Below are 24417 nucleotides of genomic sequence, written 5' to 3' on the forward strand. Positions count from 1 at the left end.
CCCGTGTTAAGCTGTGCTTGAAGCTGTTGTCCTGTGAGCCACCTATCACGCAAGCTGTTGACTCTCAGAAACTTGTCTTCTGATTCTGTTGTGGCTTTGGGTCTGCCAGACCTCTTCCTGTCAGAGTTTCCTCCAGTTTCCAAGTGCCTTTTGATGGTGTAGGAAACTGTACTCGCTGACACCTTGGCTTTCTTTGCAATTTCTCGAAAGGAAAGACCTCCACTTTAAAGGGTTATAATGGTCTGTCTGTCTTCCTTTGTTAATTGCCTTTTTCTCGCCATTATGACAGCAATATACTCCTTCCTGCAGTGCATTATTGTCCAAATAATGCTTCAGAGGGTGTAATAACAGTCTATTCCAATACTGCTTTTATACAGACAGGGGGTTTGTAATCAAGTAATCAGCAGAGGTTGGGACACCTGTAGGAATTGTTTGCATCAACTTTCAAGGCTTAATTTACTTACATTGCTGCAGAACAACTGTAAGTTGTTATGTTAACCCATTACTTGTTCCCTGAAGGCCTTTTTTCACAATATAACTGTGCAATTTACATTATTTTCCCGTTTTTGCGAACCTAAACTTCTTTTTTTTTTTTTTTACCTCGAGCAGTTTACTGCTCACCTTTGTACCATTTCAGGTTATTCACTGGACTTGAATTGTTTAAATTTCAATAAAAACTGGAAAAATTTAGGTGTTCTAAAACTTTTGACCGGTAGTAGTATATATATATATATATATATATATATATATATATATATATATATATATATATATATATATATATATATATATATATATATATATATATATATATATATATATGCGCGTGTATATATATATGTGTGTGTGTGTGTATATATATATATATATATATATATATATATATATATATATATATATATATATATATATATATATATATATATATATATATATATATATATATATATCTCGGGAATCGAACCATGTTCCACACCTTGAGTTCAAGGAATAACAAGCATTTATTGATGAACCAAGTACACAGCGCTGTGGAGGGTGTAAGGGTTATACAATTCAATTGAACAGCATAATTCCAGACACTCCTGAGTTCCTTACAGAAAGAACTTCCTTATATACTTGCAGAGTGTGATAAAAATCTCCGCTAATTTTGGCAAGTTTCAGCAGTATAATACACAATGGGGGAAACGTTGACCAGTACCCCCACCAATGTCCTATCTTCTTTGGCATGAGCAAAGGGCAAGATGCGGGAGGGAGAAAGAGCACCGTGACATTCTCAAAACTTATCTTCCATGTTGGCTTTTGGTCAAGGACAGACAGACGCGTTTTCACTAGGGGTCTAACAAAGTAAGCGGTTTCACTATCTTTCTACATTTTTTGGCACAGTTGGACAATAAAACATAGTTCAAAACAAGAGGGAATATGGTAAGCTTAATCCCTTTCACAAAGCATCCATTATTAAATGCAAACCACAATTACATAAGGCACAATAAAAGGCATGATCTCGACATTCCCCCATTTGGTCTCTACGAGACTACGTATCACAGAGACCAGGCCACATCGGCTTTATTTGCAAAGCAAAAGAGTATAGTGTTATATGTGGCCACATCGGGCTTTATTGAGTGTTGTATGTGTGTCCTCCAAGGGCATGCCACGCACATAAAGTACCTTGCATGCATGTTTGAAAGGTGTCATGTTGTGCGTGTTTGGAACATGAAGACTCAGAACATGAAAGTCTATTAACGTTTCGGATCCACAACGAAGGCCTCTGGTCCAGATGAGGTTCTGCTCTGCCAGGGGGCCAACAACCTCCCCTGCGGAACTTGCTCCCCCCACCCTTTGCAGATGCGGTCCTTGCAGATCTTCGAAGTTAATCAACGATCATGCCCATGAGATCTCTCACGTGCTGCTGTTCTGGGGAATACATAATGTTGTCAGTATCTTGTGTCTCATGTTCCTGGTCAGGGTACAGAGCGTTAAAAATCCGAATCACTTGAAGCAAAGAGATCCAAAGCATTTGAAGCAAAGAGAGGGACTTCCTTTATGTCAAAGTCTCCCATGGACGCCTGGTCGGCTTGCGGGTCTAGGATATCCATGTCGGGTCCCTCGACTGCCAGACCCAGCATCGCAATCAGATCCATAGTTGGGTCGGAAGGGGGTGTACAGCTGTGAGCTTGTAATACATAAGAGGCGTTAGCCAGTACACGCAAGGGGTTTACCACACAAGTATCACAGTCATCACAAACATCAATACAGGCATCAGCCAGTTCCCACAAGGGATTTTCAACACAAGTATCACAGTCATCACAAAAATCAATACAATCTTCTGAAGCGCCGGTCACATCTGCCTTGTTGTAGGACCCATTCAGGTCGACGGCCTCTGTGGTCAAGATCATGGTCTTCCGACGGCGGTTTCTTCATCGTCCATCCTGAAAAATACTTTCTTACACACACCATGGTCAAATTCCTAGCCCCCCGTCCCACCAATTGGCATTTAGTTACCTTATCTCTCAGATGGTTGGCTTATTCATAGCCGCATTTCCTGTGTCGTGTCTGGAAATTCAAATGCCATATTTACTTTCACCAATTTCCGAAAATACCTTCTTTTTAATCATCTTCCCTACATCTAATAATACATGATTTACCAACCATTTCCCCCCCATTTGGTCAATGGAAATAATCGGTATTCTCCCCTTCAAAATTTCACTGTTATCCTATCAATACCTGGACATTTTTTCCCTTCCTTCCTAGATACGCGAATTTCACACCAGTATAAACCCACTGGAAAAATTATCTGAAAAATAACGAAATCGTCTCCAAGTTCTCTAGCTAATCTCCATCCGCAATCGCCAACTTTACCCTCCTATGCATTTTGCCTTAGGTTTTAGAACCTAGAGTCTACTAAAACAACAACTAGCCTCCCAAAGCCATTTCCCTGCAAGAGCGGAGGTTAGCCTTGCGGTCCACATGACAATCTTCTTCATTTTGCTCTATCACCTCCCTTTGAGCAATAATTCAATTGATGTGATTCCCACATACCTGGTGGAGTTTGTTCACCTGGTCTGCAGAGCCGTGATCCAATCTTCACCAGCCTCCAATCACCTCCTCGATTGGGGTCATTCTGCATGTAGCAATCTAACACAACGTTTTTAAACTTTACATTCATTGGTCCCCCCATTTGCAAGCCAACCCCTTGTATCACCTTCTTATCTCAAAAACAACAGTCCATAACTAACCACTTTCCTTTATTTCCTGTCTTTTCCATTAACATTTTACAACCTTTTCCTCTACTTCCTCAACAATTCCTAACAAAGTCACCTGTCATTGACAAATAATCCATCTGAGTCGACTTTCCAATCCAATCATCTTTGCACTTTCCACGACCTTCTTCACACTTCCTCCCAAACCTTTCCTTCAGACACAACCCACATGAGTTATGAATACAATTTCCCCTTTCAGGCGCATGTCTAGCCACTCACAAAGTGTCCACAAGACAATGTCACCATATTTCACACCTCTGCTCTCGAGACCACCCAGGGGTCCCTTGAGAGATGCATCCTAATGTTAATCAGCTCTCGAGAGCTCAATTTTGAACGGGGGTAAAACCCAGCAATACTCAATTCTGCCAAGCAAGAGGCCAGAGCAGTATCACTCCCTCTTCCCTCTGCCCACCATAACTGGCAGACAGACAATGGCGAGCCACAAGCCCCAACCCTACAAGGCTCCAGCTCCCATCCAAAGGACACAAACTCCCTCAGACTGGCATAATCTCTTTGCCAGCTTATGTACGAACCAATATTGCAAACAAATAGTTTTTCAAACAAAACTCAGTTGTCACCCTATTGCATCATATTGGCAGAATTTACTTCAGCTCTCTACCACTCTTGTGTTCGAGTGGTGCCCCAAAATGACATTGCACGAACCCTTTCAATACCTGTCTAAACCTACTGCCATTTAACGACGCTTCCCAGATGACGGTTCCCCATACACTATTCTGGCACAAATTGTTGCATCCCACAGATGCCACGATTATTTGAACAAACTCATTTTCCTAATCCACCTTTTCAATTTTCATTTCAATTTAAAGTTAATCCAATGTCCTCTAATACCTCTCTTAGCATCCATGCACCTGTTGCAGACACCTGTTTTAGCCTCTGGCCCAATAGCTGCCCAATAAACAAATAATAAAAAGAAAATAACCTGATCTATTTATTGAAATAGACCTAATTCTCATGTTGGTCAATTTTTTCACCCACTGTGACTCTCGCGTCAATCCTGCCATTTCCAACCACATTTCCAGCGAGGATGACGTCACGATTTCACACCTTTCCTCCCTTGAACAGCGGGAGTCCTCCAAGAGATGCATTCCGATGTAAATCACTTCAAAGTACCCGAATAGCCCTACGGACTGCATCACTGAAATAAATCCTGGCTTCAAATCAACTTTCTCAAACTTAACTATGATAAATCTGAAATAATCGCATCATCTTCCTTCGAACTCAGAGCACACCGACCAGTATACATCAAACATTGGATTCATATTTTCACAGACCTCCACCACTCTGTTAAATCCTAAACATGCCCAATGGGCAATCCCCTCTGCTCAGGGCTGCAAAATGCTGGATTCTAACCTTCCCAAACACAGCTCTTGTCTGCCAGGCTGCAAATTCAAAGCATTTTCAGTCCCCCTTTTTTCCCATACACTAGCCAGTGTAAGCCAGCCAAACATAAACAAAGAGGTTCCAGCGAGCTGTGACCTCCATAACTCTAAACAACTCCACTGGCACTTTTTAAAACAAACTTTCCCAGTCACTTACTAAAATAAAGTGCAGCTCTTGTCCGTAGATATACGTTAACCAAGATTACATGAGACTTGACAACAATAGTACTGCCCCGTGGAGCAAGGTATCAGAGACAACTCCCCTCCACCTTGACTTACCCCAGGTAGAATTTGGCTACCTACAGAGAAAGTACCTGCACAACACATTTACAAACCAATTCGTCCCCTCGCATTAGGGGACATCACAAATGTTCCACCACAATTCACAGCAGGTGACCACCCACCTGCCTTCTGTCGAAGTCCAGTTCAATTTTCTGAGTTTCCATTCACAGACAGACAGACAGACGAACCCCCAACGTACTAACAGGATGGTCTCACAGAGGCCATTCCATTCAAATCTGTAGGCTGCCACGATTTTTCCCGCCAGGACACACCATCGTAGTCACCATAGTCACACGACATGTCAGCAGACACAGTGAATGACATTCGACACCATAACAGACACCGCAGATACTGCTCCTCCTTGATCCATATCTGCAGACGCAGTCAGACACACCCAGTCGGACAGACAGACTGGCTCCACATTACAACTGCAAACATCCGAAATGACAACAGCTAACACCAAATATTTATTGTCCCCCTTTCAGGGAAGTCAAATCAACCACCATTAAAGCACAAAACAGAAAACGACCATATACTCAGAGTATATACCATATACTCAGAGTGAGACCCGAAAATCAAGCAGACAGACCGACAATCGAACCTGTCTTTCGACACTGCCGAACGACAAGTCTGCAGACACTGAGGGAGTGACTTTCGACCCCCAGTAAATACCGCGGACACCGCTTTGGTCCGCACCTGCAACTCCATCACGCGCCTCCAACTTCTTTCTCGGCGCATCGATCAACACAAATGTACTCTCCTCTCCATTAATTGATCCACACTGTACCTCGGCACACATCCTCAGATAATTAAATACATGTTTTAATCCAAGCGTGCATCCTCGCACCAGCTCCACCACCACCTTCCAACCACCGCAGGTGCACCTGAACTCCATGGCACACCCGCAACTCCCTCAAAATCAGTGTTCAAAGACATGACTCCATGGACAGCCAGAAAGTCAGACAAATACGGACACACACACACAGAGATAGATACAGGTGGGTTATCGCCTGCATTCTGTACAAATTCCATGTTCCTGTCCATAAGTTGGCCCATCAAGTGTAACCCCTTTCACGAAACCTTTTCTGAGGGTCAAATGTAACAGACAGACAGACCGGCAAATAGGCAGGGGCAAACCCCGAGGCCCCAGACACCATCACCACACACATACCCTGCATCACATAGGAGTATCAACATTTGTCATAGGAGTATCAACTTAAAATATCCACCCGCTCTGGTCCTCCAGAGCTGAGGAAACCAGCCAACCTGAGCCCGACAGCAAATGCCATATGTCTTCGTCTCAAATCGAGGGCAAAATTTCACAATGGCAAACAATTAATATATTGTCCACATTCATCTTGGTCACCCCAACCCATCCTGGCTCTCCCAAGAGCTCCGTGTCCGGACAGACAGACAGATAAACAGACCGGGTGAAACCATAACCATCCATCCTTTCGATTGGACTCACGCCAGCATCACATGTCATTCTTGCCTTCATTCAACGCATTCTGCCATCCCAAGTCGGCCAAATACAAGCCCCGGCCATGCCGTTGAATAAACACCCAGTCGGTTGACAGCCTATCATTTTTGACTTTTACTCCCATTCTCCCTTGCTACATCTGGAGAGCCGTTAATGTGGGGATGTAATTGAACACTTGTTTTAAAGCCCTGTCTACACATGCTCTCCATAACATACTCATTATTCCCTGCCAATTTTCCCCAGCAGACTGAGTCCCACATGGCATCTCAAAATCTAAACTGATACCTTTTATTTCTTCCCCAAATTTACTCATCCGGATTGCCCAACGCCCGCAGGCAATTTGGGGAACCCCTTGTCAATCAATGACACACATCAATGACACACACACAATAAACACAAATACACGCTGCAATGACAGATCATTCATTCCCTTATACACACAATCCAATCCAAAGATGATTGGACCTACCTGTGAACTTACCTGGCTCCTTGCTGTGATGTGAGCCTATCCATCCCTTGGTTTCTACCTGGATTTCTTTCTTCCTGTGCTTTTGAAGTCTCAGCACTTCTCCTGCCTTTCTCCTATCTGGTACCTGCGCTTTTCTAATTCCAGTTTAATTTATCCTTCTCCAAAAATCACATAAACATTTCCTATTTCCACATATAAGAAATAACCAATATCTCCCTTGAGATACAAAACAAAACGCTTCCAACTCTAGCATCCCAAAGTCTTCCTTGGAAGCATGCTCGACAATGCAGCACTGCTTCCACTCAGCACACAACATACATGTGCTCACTCCAACACATCACTTCAAGCTACCTCATCACTCGCATTGTTCACACACACGAATGCGTCCCCTGCTTGTGCACAGCACGGTCCGCATTCCTGTCTCGATTCTGTCCCACTTCGCTGTTCCCCGCGAGGCAGCTACTCCGTTGCCCCGGCAACCTGCCTGCATGTCTCGGCTCGCGTGTTTACAGCTGGATTCCACACACCTCGTACATTATAATCCTCTCTGTTTTATTTATCCAGATCTAACCTCATCTTTTGTCCAGAAAGAGCTAATACTTGACCTGCCTATAGCATATTGTCAGAACTCCTTCCTTTGGGTAAAAACTGCACTGGATGTGCATGCCTTAAATCCTGAGACGGGACAAAGAAGGCCTTGAGGGGGGGGGGGGGGGGGGGTTTATCAGATACACACATCCAGTGCGTAGCTTAACTTAAAATACTCATCGTCCTACCTTCCTTGGGCTAGTCCCTCCAGCGGGTCGAAGATCGGGCCGCCCCCCGATCTGTAATACCCTTCTCTTAACACAGTACTCATGCCGGAGTATTCTTAACACCAATATCTATTACCCATTCTTATCCTTATTCTTCCATATCCTTATAAAGGTGCAACCAGCCGCATCTTACCTGGCTCATTTTAATCCTTTATTCGCCTGACTCGGCCACCCGAATGCGTCGAATACACGCACTCCGTCTCCAGAACTCAAATCATCCTAGTTTTTACTTCAGATTGAGTATTACTCCAACATACCTTAATCTCCCTTAAGATATTTAATTAACGTGCACGGAACATTTTCCCGTCCATGCACCCAGGCGGTCGCTCCCAGCGCACGGCAGCACGACCCCCATTTGCAAGAAGCAGCTCGTGATGCGTACAAGGCGCAAGGAAGCGCCCCGAGGCCATCCACCGAAAAATCCTGCCTTTTAGTTTACCGCGCCGATATTTCCCTAATCCGGTCCTCCCGCGGCGCTAACTCGCGGTCAATGCTTATATAGCGCTTCTAACTTGTCTAACTTATCACCCATGCCAGGGCTTTCCTAAAGGGGTTCTCCCTTCTTAACTTAGCTTAACACTTATCCTGGCCATCCTCCTTGGGTCCCCTCCGTTAGTCCGCAGCCAATACTTTCTCTGGTTACTATCAACCCCATCAACTCCATCTTGTCTCTAGACTGCCCTGCCTGGGAAGTTCTTGGCTTTACCAAGAAGTCCCCCCTTTTTGCTAACTGACCCCCATTTCTTGGTTCATCAATAGACAACTTGTTACCCGAGCCAAATAGGCCTGTACTTACACACCAGATTCCAATTTGTTCGTGATCCAAGCACGGAACGACGAAATGGAAGACAGACAGCCTGAGTGAGTGAACGGAGCTCAATTTGGAAAGACCCCTCAGTATGAAAACTCACGTTAATCGAATCAGTGCTGGCCAGCCTCTCCGCTGAGTCCCCACAGGGTCTGCCTCCCAAATATCGCTCAGAGTCGGATCCCACTTCTGACACCAGATCTCGGGAATCGAACCATGTTCCACACCTTGAGTTCAAGGAATAACAAGCATTTATTGATGAACCAAGTACACAGCGCTGTGGAGGGTGTAAGGGTTATACAATTCAATTGAACAGCATAATTCCAGACACTCCTGAGTTCCTTACAGAAAGAACTTCCTTATATACTTGCAGAGTGTGATAAAAATCTCCGCTAATTTTGGCAAGTTTCAGCAGTATAATACACAATGGGGGAAACGTTGACCAGTACCCCCACCAATGTCCTATCTTCTTTGGCATGAGCAAAGGGCAAGATGCGGGAGGGAGAAAGAGCACCGTGACATTCTCAAAACTTATCTTCCATGTTGGCTTTTGGTCAAGGACAGACAGACGCGTTTTCACTAGGGGTCTAACAAAGTAAGCGGTTTCACTATCTTTCTACATTTTTTGGCACAGTTGGACAATAAAACATAGTTCAAAACAAGAGGGAATATGGTAAGCTTAATCCCTTTCACAAAGCATCCATTATTAAATGCAAACCACAATTACATAAGGCACAATAAAAGGCATGATCTCGACATATATATATATATATATATATATATATATATATATATATATATGTATATATATATATATATATGTATGGGTATATATATATATATATATATGTATGGGTATATATATATATATATATATATATATATATATATATATATATATGTATGGGTATATATATATATATATATATATATATATATATATATATATATATATATATATATATATATATATATACACACACACATGTATGGGTATATATATATATATGTATATACAGTGCATTCAGAAAGTATTCAGACCCCTTCACTTTTTCACATTTTGTTATGTTGCAGCCTTATGCTGAAATCGTTTAAATTGATTTTTTCCCTCATCAATCTACACTCAATACCCCATAATGACAAAGATAAAACAGGATTTTAGAAAGTTTTGCAGATTTATTAAAAAGAAAAAACTGAAATATCACTTTGACATAAGTAGTCACCCTTTGCTATGACACTTGAAATTTAGCTCAGGTGCCTCCCATTTCTCTTGATCATCTGAGATGTTTCTGCACCTTGATTGGAGTTCACCTGTGGTAAATTCAATTAACTGGACATGATTTGGAAAGGCACACACCTGTCTATATGAGGTCTAACAACTGACAATGCATATCAGAGCAAAAACCAAGCCATGAGGTCGAAGGAACTGCCTGCAGAGCTCAGAGACAGGATTGTGTCGAGGCACAGATCTGGGGAAGCCTACAAAAATATTTCTGCTGCATTGAAGGTTCCCAAGAGCACAGTGGCCTCCATAATTCTTAAATGGAAGAAGTTTGGAACAACCAGGACTCTTCCTAGAGCTGGCCGCCCGGCCAAACTGAGCAATCGGGAGAGAAGGACCTTGGTAAGAGAGGTGACCAAGAACCCGATGGTCACTCTGGCTGAGCTCCAGAGATCCTAAGTGGAGATGGGAGAAACTTCCAGAAAGACAACCATCACTGCAACACTCCACCGATCTGGGCTTTATGGCAGACTGGCCAGACGGAAGCCAAACAGTTAAATCTTGGTTTCATCAGACCACTGAAGCTTGTTTCTCACAGTCTGAGAGTCCTTTAGGTGCTTTTTTGCAAACTCCAAGCGGGCTTTCATGTGTCTTTCATTGAGGAGAGGCTTCCTGAAATGATGCAACCAGAAGCCACAGGCTGCATATGAAACAACAACAGTTGATGAGCCCATAAAAGCAAAACAGCTTTACCCTACTATGCATTACTGCTATATTTTAACACTTGCAATTGGGCTCACATTATGGGATTCGTCCAGCGAAGGTTTATAGCCCAATTTTTTCAGGAAACGGCTGACTAGTCCTGATGTTCGATTGGAGGTGGAATTAATTAAGAATTATGCCAGCATGCCAGTGAGAACTTTGCTATTCTTGATGAACGATGCCACAGGATCCTTACAATTCACCAACTGAGGCTAGAAGATGGGACAACCAGCTTAACGTCCATCTGTGGGACGATGGACTTTGTGATGCACAGTTTATAATCAGGCCGAGAATCAATCCCAGACTATTGACAGCTCAAAAGGTAAATGGACTATCTCCACACCATCCTGTCAGACAATGGTTGCCTGCCTTCTCAATGAATTTCATAATTCAACATTTGTGACTCTTCAACCTTTTAATGTTTCTCATAAGTTTTTGTGTTGTTATTAATCATTTTGCTTGTAAATAATATGTACCTCACCTTGATTTTGCTCATGACCTGATTTTGTTCTAGTTCACCTGATGCCAGCCGCTGGCAGTTTGACTTGCCAATGCCTGGCACACGGCATACTGCCTCAAATTCAAGCTCCCCGACATATAGAGGTGGGAACAGGGACATTTTATATGGACAGTGTGAGCTTATAGAATGTCTAAAAATTACATTTCATATTCTGGCGATATAAAGAGAGCTGGATAGTTACACTTTTTTTTCTTTTAGATACCGTACTACCTTCTTCATTTAACGTACTTTTAAACATGTGACTTCTTAATGTAACTCTCTTCTGTTTTGTTATGCAGACATGATTGGTCATTTTGTGATTATATTTTGTATATTTTGAGAAATGGTTCACAAAGTTGATTAACCTTCATTCAAAATTGACTGTCGATGCAAGACGATTGCACAATAATATTCACAGGAAGAGATAATTCCATTAACAATGCTCACGTCACATTCACATATTCCTCCACTTAATCCAACTAGTTGCTTGACATATTGCATTATATTTAGAGATAGAGTTGTTCATAGCTGAGCATGCATTTCCCAAAGGACAAAAAATTAGTAGGAAAAGTCGAAACAGGAGAAACAAACTGGCACGTATGCAACAGCCTCCTTTACTGCGAAGATACGTTGACAGTCTTCGGAAGGCTAAACACAAGCAAAGAAGTAAGGAATATCAAGATCGGAAGCTGAAGAAATAGGAAAACTACAACAGCACTCGGTAGAGCGCATACCTCCACTAGGCTGAACAGTTTATGTTTTGTATCCCACTGATAGGCCGGATCTGGATTCGGACCTAAACAAAAATCTAATCGGCTCGTTTTTGTCACCTACCCAACTTATCTACCTAGTTTTGTCATAACTCGTCCACAACTTTTTTTAAATATCATGTTATATATCGCTTTTCTCCTGATCTCTCAATGGTGAAAAATCACTTTGAGAAATTAAATAACTCTCGTGTATGAATCCATATTCAGATCGTCACCAAATTCGAATCAATTCACAAAGGCAAACCCTTGTCACACACCCAACCTCTCCACCAAGTTTCGTCCAAATCCGTCCATAACTTTTTGAGATATCGTGCTATGTATCGATTTTGGCCCTATCACTCAATGGTGAAGAATCACTAAAAAAAATTGTCTGATCTGGATCCGGATTTGAATCTTCACCAAAATTGAATCAGTTCTTCTTCTGTGTCACATACGCAGCCTCTCCACCAAATTTAGTCCGAATCCGTCCACAACTTCTTGAGATATCTTGTTCACAGACAAACAAATAGACAGACAGACAGACAGGGGTGAAAAACATAACCTCCATCCACCTTTGGTGGCGGAGGTAATAAGTAATAGGGGAAAATTGGAATCTGCAGCAGCATTAGCAACAAATGATGGGAAGATGAAAACTTGCGAGTCTGCAGATAGATGGGTGTGATCAGAAGAAGTTGATAAACACAGATGTAGTTACTCCACAGTAACTCTTCCTTGAAGAGCAATATGAGGATCTGATGTGGTATGAACTCAGATGAGGCAGGACCAGAACTTTGAGATCAAGAACAGAGCAAATTAAAGATCAAATAGATAATCATAAATCCCCACCACATGTGATATACTGTTAGCCATAGTACATATCTCCTTTCCTAAAGTTCATTTATATTGCGTCAGATCAATTTCTTAATCTGAGCAAAGTTACTGGAATTTTTATTATTATTATTATTTCCGCTATCAAGTGAGTACAAACAATGTTACTGATTTAACTCCTTTTGCAAAAGTCTGTAGTATTTTTTGTTTTTGTAAACTGTATTTTTATTTTTTTTTGTATACAAGATCGAGGCTCGTGTAAGAGTTAACATTGATCACAAAAAGACAAACTGACACATAAAACATAAAACATGTGATAAAGGGAGCGGGAGAAGAAGATGGAGAGCAGGGACATCGGGAGATCTGTCGGAGGGAGAGGGCTTTGGGGGAGGAGGCATGGGAAGGGGTTGGGGTGGGAGAGGTAAAAAAAAAACTCGTAGACACTGCTAGGACTTCCAGGAAAGAAGTCGGTGTTTCAAAAAAGTGGATCTGGGGTGAATTAACGGGGGTAGAAAAGATCAAGGTTTTGGATGGGGGATATTCTTTATTCTTTTTGGATGGGGGATATCAAGGTATTTTTTACAGTGCATTGCATTTTAATTATTTCAAATAGAGTTAGATGTTAGAGGGATGTGATGGCACTCTGCTCCTAAAGGTAGTATTTAGTACCCTTCCTAAAGTGCAAAGTTGTCGTCGGATATCAATCAAGTGGTCTAGCACATTACCTTGGCCTTGTAAGACTCGCGTACAATCTCATAGCGACGTGGTAATTTTTTCCGAGACTAGTTGTTTTTCCTGAAACTTTAACTTCTGTCTTCAGCTGTGTTCGAACCCACAACCTTGGGATGCTGCTCATTCTTATCAGTGCTACACTACCCTACCATGAGTTTTGTGCTGGACTAGCTTTTAATGCAGAAATTTGCTTTGTCAGGAATCAAATAAAGCTAGACAACCCAGAGCCAGCCTCTACTAAAGCCATTCTGCCATGTATTGTCTGTGGTGTTTCCCCCCCCCTTGAGGAAGGATATCTACTGCTCACAATTTTTGAAGTCCTTCCATAGTGACAGTACAAACAACACCTATTACTAAGCGTAGAATCATTGTGAAAACAACCTCTAACATTTATTTTAGAATTTTATTTTTATTTAAAATAACCAGACTCGGTGTTGTAGTAGTTAGAGCGTCCGTCCACTTTGAGTTTGGGAGGCCGGAGGTTCAAACTCGTGCCGAGTCATACCAAAGACTTTAAAATGGTACTTGCTGCTTCCTTGCTTGATGTTCATCATTTAAAAGGGATAGATTACGGCAAATATTTGCAATCATAGCAATGGTAGGATTTCTTATAATTTATTATAATGGAACTCGTATTTTATTATTATTTCTTTGTATTTGTCTTTAAAATGGTAAAAAAAAAAAAAAATTCAATGGTAGGATTTTCCCCTTGAATGGAGGTTAAATATCAGTTGCTACATAAGATTTTTTAATCGCCCTGAAAAACTGAGCATTACAAAAAAGCTTTAAGGTAGGTAGTTAAGCATTGTGGAAGATAAAGTTCATCGTGTGATGCTGCCATTCGTCCTTATGGCTAATAAAATAAAATAAATTAAATAAATCAAGGCACATCCAACAAATCAATTTTTGTGGGCATATTCTCAATACACCTCACAGCACGATCTCCAATGGTCCAATACACCTCATAGCACTACTTCCAAAACACCAAGTGCCACCACACATTATTGCAAACGCAAAAATACACCCCAACACCCCAACTCAACAAATACACCCCAACCCGTTCTAGAACGGGCACTCGGTAGAGCGCATACCTTCGCCGCAGCTACTGTTCTGTACTTGGCATGGGAGTGTAGGGAACAGAACAACAAAAATACGATTTTGACCTTTTCGTGACCTTGACCTTGACCTTTGACCCGATTGCTCCCAAAATCTAATCAAATGTGTCCCGTATAATAACCAATCATCCCACCAAATTTCATGCAATTCGGTTGAATACTTTTTGAGTTATGCGAATAACATACACACACACACACAGACATACAAATAAATACACAGCGATCAAAACATAACCTTCCGCTTTTGCGAAGGTAATGATGAAAATGATATTGTACCCCTCATCATTCTCTATATTTTGTAGACATGTGCCCCATTAACCACCCCACTCCAGCCTCCACTCATTTAATATCTACTGTCCTTCACTTGCTTCCTCAACATGTCTATAGGGTTTGGCGAATGTGTAGTCATGTCATACGCAGTCCCGGTTGAGACCACTATGTGGTCAGAATATGAGACCTGAGTCCTTTGCCCACATGACAAATTCATTTGGTTGGCTTTACCTTTTGTCAGGTAAAGATGGAGACAGAGGAATAGGTTGGATACAGAAGATTTGGAGGCATAGACAGATATTTGGATTTGGAGCTTGTACATATATTACTTGAACAAGCATTCTGAGTATTGCGCTGCAATACATGTCCCCTACCGGCATTGGGTAGCACTGTCATAGAAGACAGTATTATGACTTACCGCACTCCAAATTATAGTCCGGAAAACTGTTGGAGAAATTCCCAAAGTTCAAAGTGCCATAACGTTGTCAAAAATGATCGAAACGTCGTGAAGTTCGAACTTGATCTGTAACTTATCATGGGGAAACCATGTGCCAAGTTTGGAATCATTAGCATTAATAGTTTAGAAAAAAAGTCCGGAAAGCTGTTCTTTGCATGACGGACGGAGGGACGGAGTGCAAACCTATAGTCCCCTCCGATGTACACCGGTAGGGGACTAATAAGGGCATTATGAGATAGTCTATCTTCTCATGAATTACAAGGACAATGGAAAAAATCAGGATGCAATGGAAAATCAACATAGTATGCAATTTGAGCCTAAAATCCCAGTATCATGGGCTACGTATCCAAATGGGAATGCTGAACAAGCCAACACTAATCATTACGAAATAACTAAAGTAGCAATATGCTGAAATTGTGACATGCTGACGTCGCTGTTTATTTTGCCTTTCAAAGTAATTTTACCCCCACCACCGAAGGTGCATGGAGTTTGTTTTTACCCCTGTCTGTTTGTCTGTTTGCTTGTCTGTCTGTCTGTGAACAAGATATCTCAAAAAGTTGTGGATGGATTCGGACGAAATTTGGTTGAGATGTTGGGTGTGTGACACAGATGGAAGGATTCGATTTTGGTTAAGATCTGGATCCGGATCTGGATCTGAGAATATTTGATGTGAATCTTCATCATTGAGAGATAGGGCAAAAAACGATATATAGCACGATATCTCAAAACGTTGAAAACGGATTCGGACGAAATTTGGTGGAAAGGTTGGGTGTGTGACAAGGACGAAATGATTCAACTTTGGTGAAGATCTGAATATGGAGCCGGATTAGAGAATTTTTTTTTTAAAGTGATTCTTCACCTTTGAGATATTGGGCCAAAATGTTATATAACATATTTCAAAACGTTGTGGACGACTTATGACAACTTGATGGATGAGTTGGTTAGGTGACAGGAACAAGCCGATTCGATTTCGGTATACAAAGTTTATAGACATTGGTGTTTATTGATTTGGAAAAGGCCTATGATAAAGTGCCTTGACAAGAGTTGTGGAATTGTTAGAAAGAGAGAGAGAGAGAGAGAGAGACTCGTGCCACAGAAGTATGTGAAGCTGATCCAGGATATGTACAATGGGTGCTCTACACAAGTGAGATGATTATGTGTAACATGAGAAGAACATGTGAGGAACGAATACATCAAAGGAACTGTGAAGGTGGTTGAGGCATTGAAGAAGGTACAGAGAAGTAGATTGAGATGCTATGGTCATGTGATGACAGGTATGTGAGTAGAAGGATGATGAGAATGATACCACCTCGAAAGAGATGGCAGAGCAGACCGAAGAGGAGATGGAGTGATTGTGTGGAAGCGGACATGAAGGAGAACGGTGTGGATAAAAAATGGGTAAATGATCGACCCAAATAGTGGAGCAGGATCCATGTCAACAACTCCACTTGAAGTTGGACAATAATTCTGAATAATAAGAAAACAAAGAAGAATACAAAGTTTATAGACACATCTTAAGAGATATTACCCTCTCATATGTATCCTAATGTGCTACTTACAATTCTACTTAATGTTGTTACATCACTGGTTAAATTGCATGTGGGGTAAATCAATCGGTAAGTCTTCATTTTTAATCCATATCATTGAATATAACCATTCCTACTTTATTTCCTTACTGCTATTATATGTTACTAGCAGAAGTACCCGGCATTGCCGGGCAGGGGAGGGGAGGGGGAGGGGGAAGGGGAGGGGAGGGGAACGGGGGGGAGGGGAGGAGAGGGGGTGAGGGGAGAAGAGGGGGGAGGGGGAGGGGAGAGGGGGAGGGGAGGGGGGAAGGTGAGAGGGTAGGGGGGAAAGGGAGGGGTAGGGGGGAAAGGGAGGGGAGGGGGAGGGGAGGGGGAGGGGGAAGGGGAGAGGGTAGGGTAGAGGGGGAAGGGAGGGTGAAGGGGAGGGGGAGGGGGGAAATGGAGGGGGAGGGGAGGGAGGGGAGGAGGGAAGGGGAGGGGAGGGATATAGATGGTTACTGGCAATTGATCACATCCACAAATGATGTAATCCACACAATTTATGTACTTTACATAACGTTAATAGGAATAAATGGCCATGTTGGTGGGAAATACAGTTTGTTTGAAATAAATCACAAATATCAGATGAAAGTTTTTAAAATTTAGAACTATTCTCACTCAGAGTTAAACATCACCGCAATATTACGCGGTTGCTTCGACGTTTTCTGTGAATTATATGTCATCATTGTGAGATTTTTTTGGATTTTTTTTTTTTTAATGAGATTTTGACATTTAAAAAAAGGCAAAAAAGCATCAGAACAGCTGTGAAAAAGCATCAAAACAGCAGTGAAAAAGCATTAGAACAGCAGTGAAAAAGCATTAGAACAGCAGTGAAAAAGCATCAAAACAGCAATGTAAAAGCATCAAAACATCAGTAAAAAGCATCAAAACAGCAACAATTGTCCGGTGATTTTTCAATCACCGCAGCTAAATGTGTCGGAGTAATTAACTATTTTCCTTCGTGCCTTTTTTGTGTGTTTTTTTAATACACATAAATACATAAAATCACATAAAATACACATAAATACACATGAAAATCAGATCAGAATCAGAATCAGAATCGATATTCTCACAATCATCACAACACACCAGACACGTCGTTAATTACGCAGTGCTTCCTTGTAAACAATGTTCTTTGTCTTTCCTTGTTCGGAGAGGATGTATAGATTGTTCTCTTGTCCTACCCGACTACATCCTACGTATAGTTGGCCATGGGAGAAGCACGGGGAATCAAGGTTCAGTCCGACCACCTTGAGAGATTGTCCTTGCGCCTTGTTGATGGTCATGGCAAAGCTGAGCCGTACGGGGAATTGGAGCCTTTTGAACTTGAATGGCAGATCAGATGGTATGATTGGTATCCTCGGAATGAAGACCTGTTCCCCGCTCTAGTTTCCCGTAAGTATGTTGGCCTCAATTACGTGAGGCATCAACTTTTTGATAGCCAGTCGTGTGCCGTTGCACAGTTTTGGAGGATCGATATTTCTCAGGAGCATGATTGGAGCACCTTCCTTTAGATGGAGTATGTGGGGAGGCACACCCGGAGGCTGTAGCGAGTTGAGGAACTCTACCGGGTAATGGACAGTCTCGTGGTCGTTTTGGATTGAGTCGACAGATCGGTAAGTTTTTAGATCCCCAGGAATAGTCTGCAGAAGATCCAAATTGATTTTGTCCACTGCATCGTTCTTTGGAGCTAGAATTGCCCTTTCACAGAGCCAGGAGTGATTTCGGTAGTTGGTGGGGATGTTGGGGAAGACGTTCGCCTTGAGTTCGTCAGCCGTGGTGACATTGTTGCCGCATGTTACGATGTCCAGTCCATCTTCAGAGCACGTCTCCAAATCTCCGTTTCTGATCTGTAACAGCTTCGCTGAAAAGGCGCCTGCGGCTACATCTCCATGAAGGGTGACACGCATGTGTGTGCCGAGTTTCAACTTCGTCACTTTTGACCATAGAGGAGATGCCTTTATACAGGAACGAAGTTCATCTGCCTTGGTTCCGCGTGGTATGACAGGCAGGGTCTGTCGGAAATCCCCTGCCATCAGAAGAGTAATGCCTCCCATGACAGTCTGAGCGTTTCGAATATCTTGCAGTGTGCGGTCAACTGCCTCCAGTGCAACTCTGTGAGACATTGTGCACTTGTCCCAGACAATGAGTTGGCATTGCCGAAATACCTCTGCGACAGCCGATGACTTGGAGATATGGCACATTGTCTGCTCCGTGTTAGTGAGGTTGAGGGGGAGCTTGAAGGTTGAGTGGGCGGTCCGGCCCCCGGGGAGAAGAGTGACAGCAATTCCGGAAGAGGCAACAGCCAGAGCAATCATCTTTTTCTGCCTGATTTTTGACAGGAGGAGGTTCATAAGGAACGTTTTTCCAGTGCCTCCAGGTGCGTCCAGAAAGAACAATCCACCTTCAGAAGAGTGTATGCTCGCCAGCACTTGCATGTAGATCTGTTCTTGCTCCACTGTCAGTCTTGGCTCGTTTTCATTGATGTAGTTTTCCAACTCTTGTGCGTTGTATGAAGTCTCTCGGAGTACTTCCCAAGCCAGGTGATTCTGTTGTTGTCGCTGTGTTACAGGAAGGCCAATGACCTCCAGCGAATGTCCTCCAAGAGAAAGCAGTTTGTCTTCTATGAGTACTAAGGCTTCATTGTAGATCGCATCGGAGTAGTCTGCTTCAGCATGAACCTGTCTTGCCCTGTGGAGAATGTCCTCGCTGAGATTGTCACGATTGTTATTCCACAGTTGTACCGGATTGGAGAGACCGCAAGTTTGTAGCATGATGGAAAAGAGATTTCTCAACAGGGCTGGAGAGCGTGAGACTGCTGCTTCTTCTAGAGTGGCATCCCAGTGGCTGTCATCCTCCAGAAGGCCATGCAGGTGGCAGGCTTGGTGGACGGTGTCGCAAACCTGGCCGTTGAATGTTCTCAGTTCTTGGAAAGAGATGGGTCCTTTGACATGATGGAGTAGAAGGCGCAGGAAGAAGCATTCGAAATTGTTTGGATGTACAGTGTAGACCCGTCCAATTGCATCTGAACGACGAATGTTGGGATGTCCCACAACTCGTGCTCCTTGTGTACGTCTTTTCCACATCTTACTGCCAACCACTCAGGTGTAGTACTGTGGGACTTCATTGTAGATGAGTGTTTTGGCGAATTCGTCTTGTTGACACAATTGGAAGAATGCGGTAAGTGTAGTTGAACTTGGTGGTTCTGCTGCTTTTTGCCTTGCGTTGCCTTCTGTGAAATACACTCTCTGGCCATTCTCAAGATGTACGGAAAGGTGTACAACGGTTGGGTAGCGTTCGTGGATAGGGAAGTTGAGAACTCTCCAGATAGCTTCGTTACTACTGACGTAACGCCCCAGCTGATATGACTCGATCTCGTCGTTTTTGTTCCTCTGAAGGCCGAACATCGCCATGTCCGAACCTTTGTTGACGTATTTGCACACGTATTTGATTGATTTCACTGAGTTGCAGAACTCAACATTGAGATGAGCCTTGAACATTTTAGAGAGAAGTGGACAGTATGGTACAATCCATCGGTTGTCAATGTCTATGCTTCTGGTCTCGGAAATTGAAATAGATGTTTCAGATCCACTGCTTTCAGGCTTTCTCCTCCGGTAAAGTGGGTATCCATCCAGACCAGTCTGCGTTTCCTTGAGAAATGCCCTAGGATATCGCTTGGTGCATTTACCGTCCTTCATACACGGAGACGATGGATTCAGCCGGCTGCAATGGCCATGCACCATCTGCGTTTTGACGATGTTGAACAGCTCTGGATCCTCATCAGGGTTTGGAAGTTCAGCACTGATAAAAGAGTCTACATTGGAAGCGTGGATCTTTTCTTCTAGCCACACCAGAATGTGGGCATGGGGCAGGCCTCGTTTCTGCCATTCAATGGTGTACATGAAGCATCGGACAGTCCTGAAAACTTTGCCCTTCTTAATTGTCTGCATGAGTTCCTTCTGTTTCTGGTGGAATACCCTTGCGACAATGTCATGGCGATGTGTTGGCTGCTGGTTGATCATCAACTCTCGCTTAATTTCTTCCCACTTCGGATTACAAGTGAAGGTAAGCAAAAGGTCGGGGCGACCGTAATTGCGTACGTATGCCATCGCATCCTGGGTCCGCTCGTGCATGTATCGGGGACCTCCGGTGAACGTGGATGGCAAGATGACCAGTTGTCCCATGTTCTGAACATCTCCGTCATTGTTGACAGCATCCCTGAGGTGTGCGTACGATTCTGCCCTCAGTTGACGTTGGTGGAGCCGGATAAAGAGGAGTCTCTCACTTTCGATTTTGGCATACATGTCGACGATGAACTGGTGGAACAGATCACGGCACTGCAGGATATGATTCGTGGAATTCTTTCTGACCATGATGTGGAAGGCATAGAAGTCATTCGCAGATACTTTCTTTCCCCGGCCGCCAGCTTGTTCAACTTCAAAATGATAGCCATCTTGTCCTTTCCAGAAAATCACAGGGTACTGGAGGGCGTCATAGAATCGGTGAGTCTCCGAAAGCCGCTTCGTGCTGTTGTCGCGAAGATGCAGGACGATGTCGCGATTGTTGTACTGCTCTCCTACCATGAGAACTGCAACGTCATTGTTGACTGGCTCGTTAAACCGACGTTCGTGCTCTCCGTGAGGACGTTTGTCAGCTCGAATTACGACCTTGTAATCAGGTCAAGGCATTCTCTCCAATGTCGACTTGAAGCTGTTGACCAGTGCATTATTTGAGTGGAGCATATCTTGTAAGGCGAGGATTAGTTCAGAGCGTAGGTTAGGGAAGTTCTGTCCTCGTCGGGAAGCTTCTTCTCGGTGGTCACCCATAAAATAGATTTGTAAACATTTCGGTTGCTCACCTGGTTGAGGGTGGATCGAGCCAATGAGGTGGTATACCTGGCCTTGCACCTTGAATGTAGGCATGAATCCTTGCTCAGTGACGAAGTCATTTGGAACGAAGAGTTGTAATTACGGATTTCCTTCAGGAAGTGTCTGGATTGAGTCATAGTTGATTGAAGTAGTTCTTTCAAAGGTTCCGGTGGAGATTGGAGAGAAGGCAAAAGGACATTGCCTCCCCTGCAACACATTCCTGGTGTTTCTCCTTTCCATTTCAAGGCATGGTAAAACTGACAGGTGAACGACATGGAGCCAATATCAACGTTTGAGGAGTAGTCAGTGTTCGGATTGTAACTGAATGCAGCCTTCTCCCATGCAATGGCCGGCTGCCATCTGCCTGATGGTTGCCAGTTGTTGAGTCGTTTTTGGCGCTGTTCTTCTGTCTCCTGCTGTCTGGCCCTCGCCACACATTGTTGATTAGCGTTCAGACGTGCCTCTGTCTCATCTTCTGTCTCTTGCTGTCTGGCCCTCGCTAAACGTTGTTGATGGTTGGCGTTTAGATGTGCCTCTGTCTCATCTTCTGTCTCTTGCTGTCTGAATCTAGAGACACGTTCTTGATTGGCTTGTCGATGGTGAAAAGTATCTTCATCGGTTTCATGGAGTCTCCGATCAGCGATTTTCCTTGCTCGGGAGGTTGAACGCGACAAATTTCTTTTCTTCGGTGCCATTGCCTTTATCACAGTCAGTCTTCCAGTCACTCACTCGTAGACAAATTCAAAATACCAAATTCAAAATACTCGTAGACAAAATACCACGTTTACACGTGGTAAGAAACGACGCAAACGCAAGATTGCAACTCTGCGTTGTGTCGTGGGCGTGGCCAACGTGGCCTCATGCTCCCAGGTGATTGGCTAACTCGAGCTCGAGCGAGCCATAATGCGCTACGTTATGGCAAAAAATATGGATCTAAAGATGAAAGAAAAAAAACCTATGTGGTGTGAATGGCAATGTTCCTCGCTGAAATGTGAAAAAACGCAATCGCTTTTCGCTCTGAATTACGTGCGAACGCGTAACTGTGAGTTTATGGCGGCAAGGATGGAACATCACGTGATCGCTCTGAGCGAATCAGCGCGCTGCTCTGCGACCGGCTCAGTTTCCGTGTATAATATTCCTCACTGAAAAAAAATATGGATCGAAAGATGAAAGAAAAAGAAACCGATGTGGTGTGAATGGCAATGTTCTCGCTGAAATGTTAAAAAACGCAATCGCTTTTCGCTCTGAATTACGTGCGAACGCGTAACTGTGAGTTTATGGCGGCAAGGATGGAACATCACGTGATCACTCTGAGCGAATCAGTGCGCTGCTCTGCCACCGGCTCAGATTCCGTGTATAATATTCCTCGCTGAAAAAAAATATGGATCTAAAGATGAAAGAAAAAAAAACCTATGTGGTGTGAATGGCAACGTTCCTCGCTGAAATGTGAAAAAACGCAATCGCTTTTCGCTCTGAATTACGTGCGAACGCGTAACTGTGAGTTTATGGCGGCAAGGATGGAACATCACGTGATCGCTCTGAGCGAATCAGCGCGCTGCTCTGCCACCGGCTCAGATTCCGTGTATAATATTCCTCGCTGAAATGCGCTGAGGTAAATATGAATAAAAAATATGGATCTCGTGCGAACTCGTGTGAATCGTGATCTCGTGTGATCTCGTGTGAATTACGTGCGAACGCGTAACTGTGAGTTTATGGCGGCAAGGATGGAACATCACGTGATCGCTTTGAGCGAATCAGCGTGCTGCTCTGCCACCGGTTCAGATTCCGTGTATAATATTCCTCGCTGAAATGCGCTGAGGTAAATATGAATAAAAAATATGGATCTATCAAATATTTTTCGGTAGGCCATGTTCTTCCCAGGCTCAATGGCCATGTCTATGCCAAATATCAAGCACGTGAGCCTCTCCGTTTAGGAGTCTATCGGTAACATTACACACACACAAACTGTGTTGTATATATATCGATAGACTTATTGCAGGAAAGTATTCCAACTACGATTAGTCGTGGTGAGATTGCTTGTAGTTGGATTTGGCACGACAACTTTAACATTTCTTGTTTAGTTCTACTTTTGAGCCTTCTGGGGAAAATGCTGCATTGATTATTCCATTTCATCTTCTGAAATACCTGCACCAACATTCTGTCTTAGAACCCTCTTCCAGTCTTGTACCAAACTGTTACTTAACACTGAGGCTGCCATTATTAACATCACAAGTGTTATTTTTTACAAGGTGGAACAAAGATCAGCGACATGCTTCATACTTCTGACATGAACCTTCAATCACATGGACCTGACACAGATGACAGCAATTTTTTTTATTTTTTTTTGTATACATAATCGAGGCTCGTGAAAGAGCTAACATTTATCACACAAACAAATCAAACAGACAAACAAAGTGTATAAAAAGGGGAGCGGTAGACAAGATGGGGAGGGAAGGGGAAGCACATAAACACAACATTTGTGAGGGACATCGGGAATGTGTGGGGAGGAGAGGGCTTGGGGGGAGGTGGCGTGGGAATTGGGGGGGGGGGGGCGGGGGGGTGGGAGAAGTATAAACACAAGGACACCAAGGACTTCCAGGAAAGAAGTTGGTATTTCAAAAAAGAGGATTTGGGGTGAAATTAGCAGGGGTAGAACAGATCAAGGTTTTGGATGGGGGAAGATAAGAGATGGTGGTGAACAGCTGTTTTAAACACCTGGAGGGAGGAGTGGGATTGAAGAGAGTGAGGAAGTTTGTTCCAGAGTTGGGAGAAAAGAGGAATGAAGGAGTGAAGGTGAGCAGAGAGTCCTTGATTTTGGCAGTTTAACCATAAGAGGGTT

General features: G+C 43.2%; 1 protein-coding gene across 24 annotated transcripts in view; it reads left to right on the top strand.

The window, feature by feature from the left end:
* LOC137417608 (vinexin) overlaps window positions 1–24417 on the top strand; it is a 361763-nt gene that overhangs the window by 257256 nt on the left and 80090 nt on the right. For all 24 annotated transcript variants that reach the window (XM_078776281.1, XM_068103523.2, XM_078776283.1 and 21 more), the window contains one exon: window positions 11010–11098. In XM_078776281.1, the coding sequence (XP_078632407.1) occupies window positions 11010–11098 (89 nt within the window). The remainder of the gene's footprint in view (window positions 1–11009; window positions 11099–24417) is intronic.

The sequence above is a fragment of the Myxine glutinosa genome, chromosome 4 (genome assembly GCF_964187855.1).
Source record: "Myxine glutinosa chromosome 4, kmMyxGlut1.1, whole genome shotgun sequence".
Classification (NCBI taxonomy): domain Eukaryota; kingdom Metazoa; phylum Chordata; class Myxini; order Myxiniformes; family Myxinidae; genus Myxine; species Myxine glutinosa.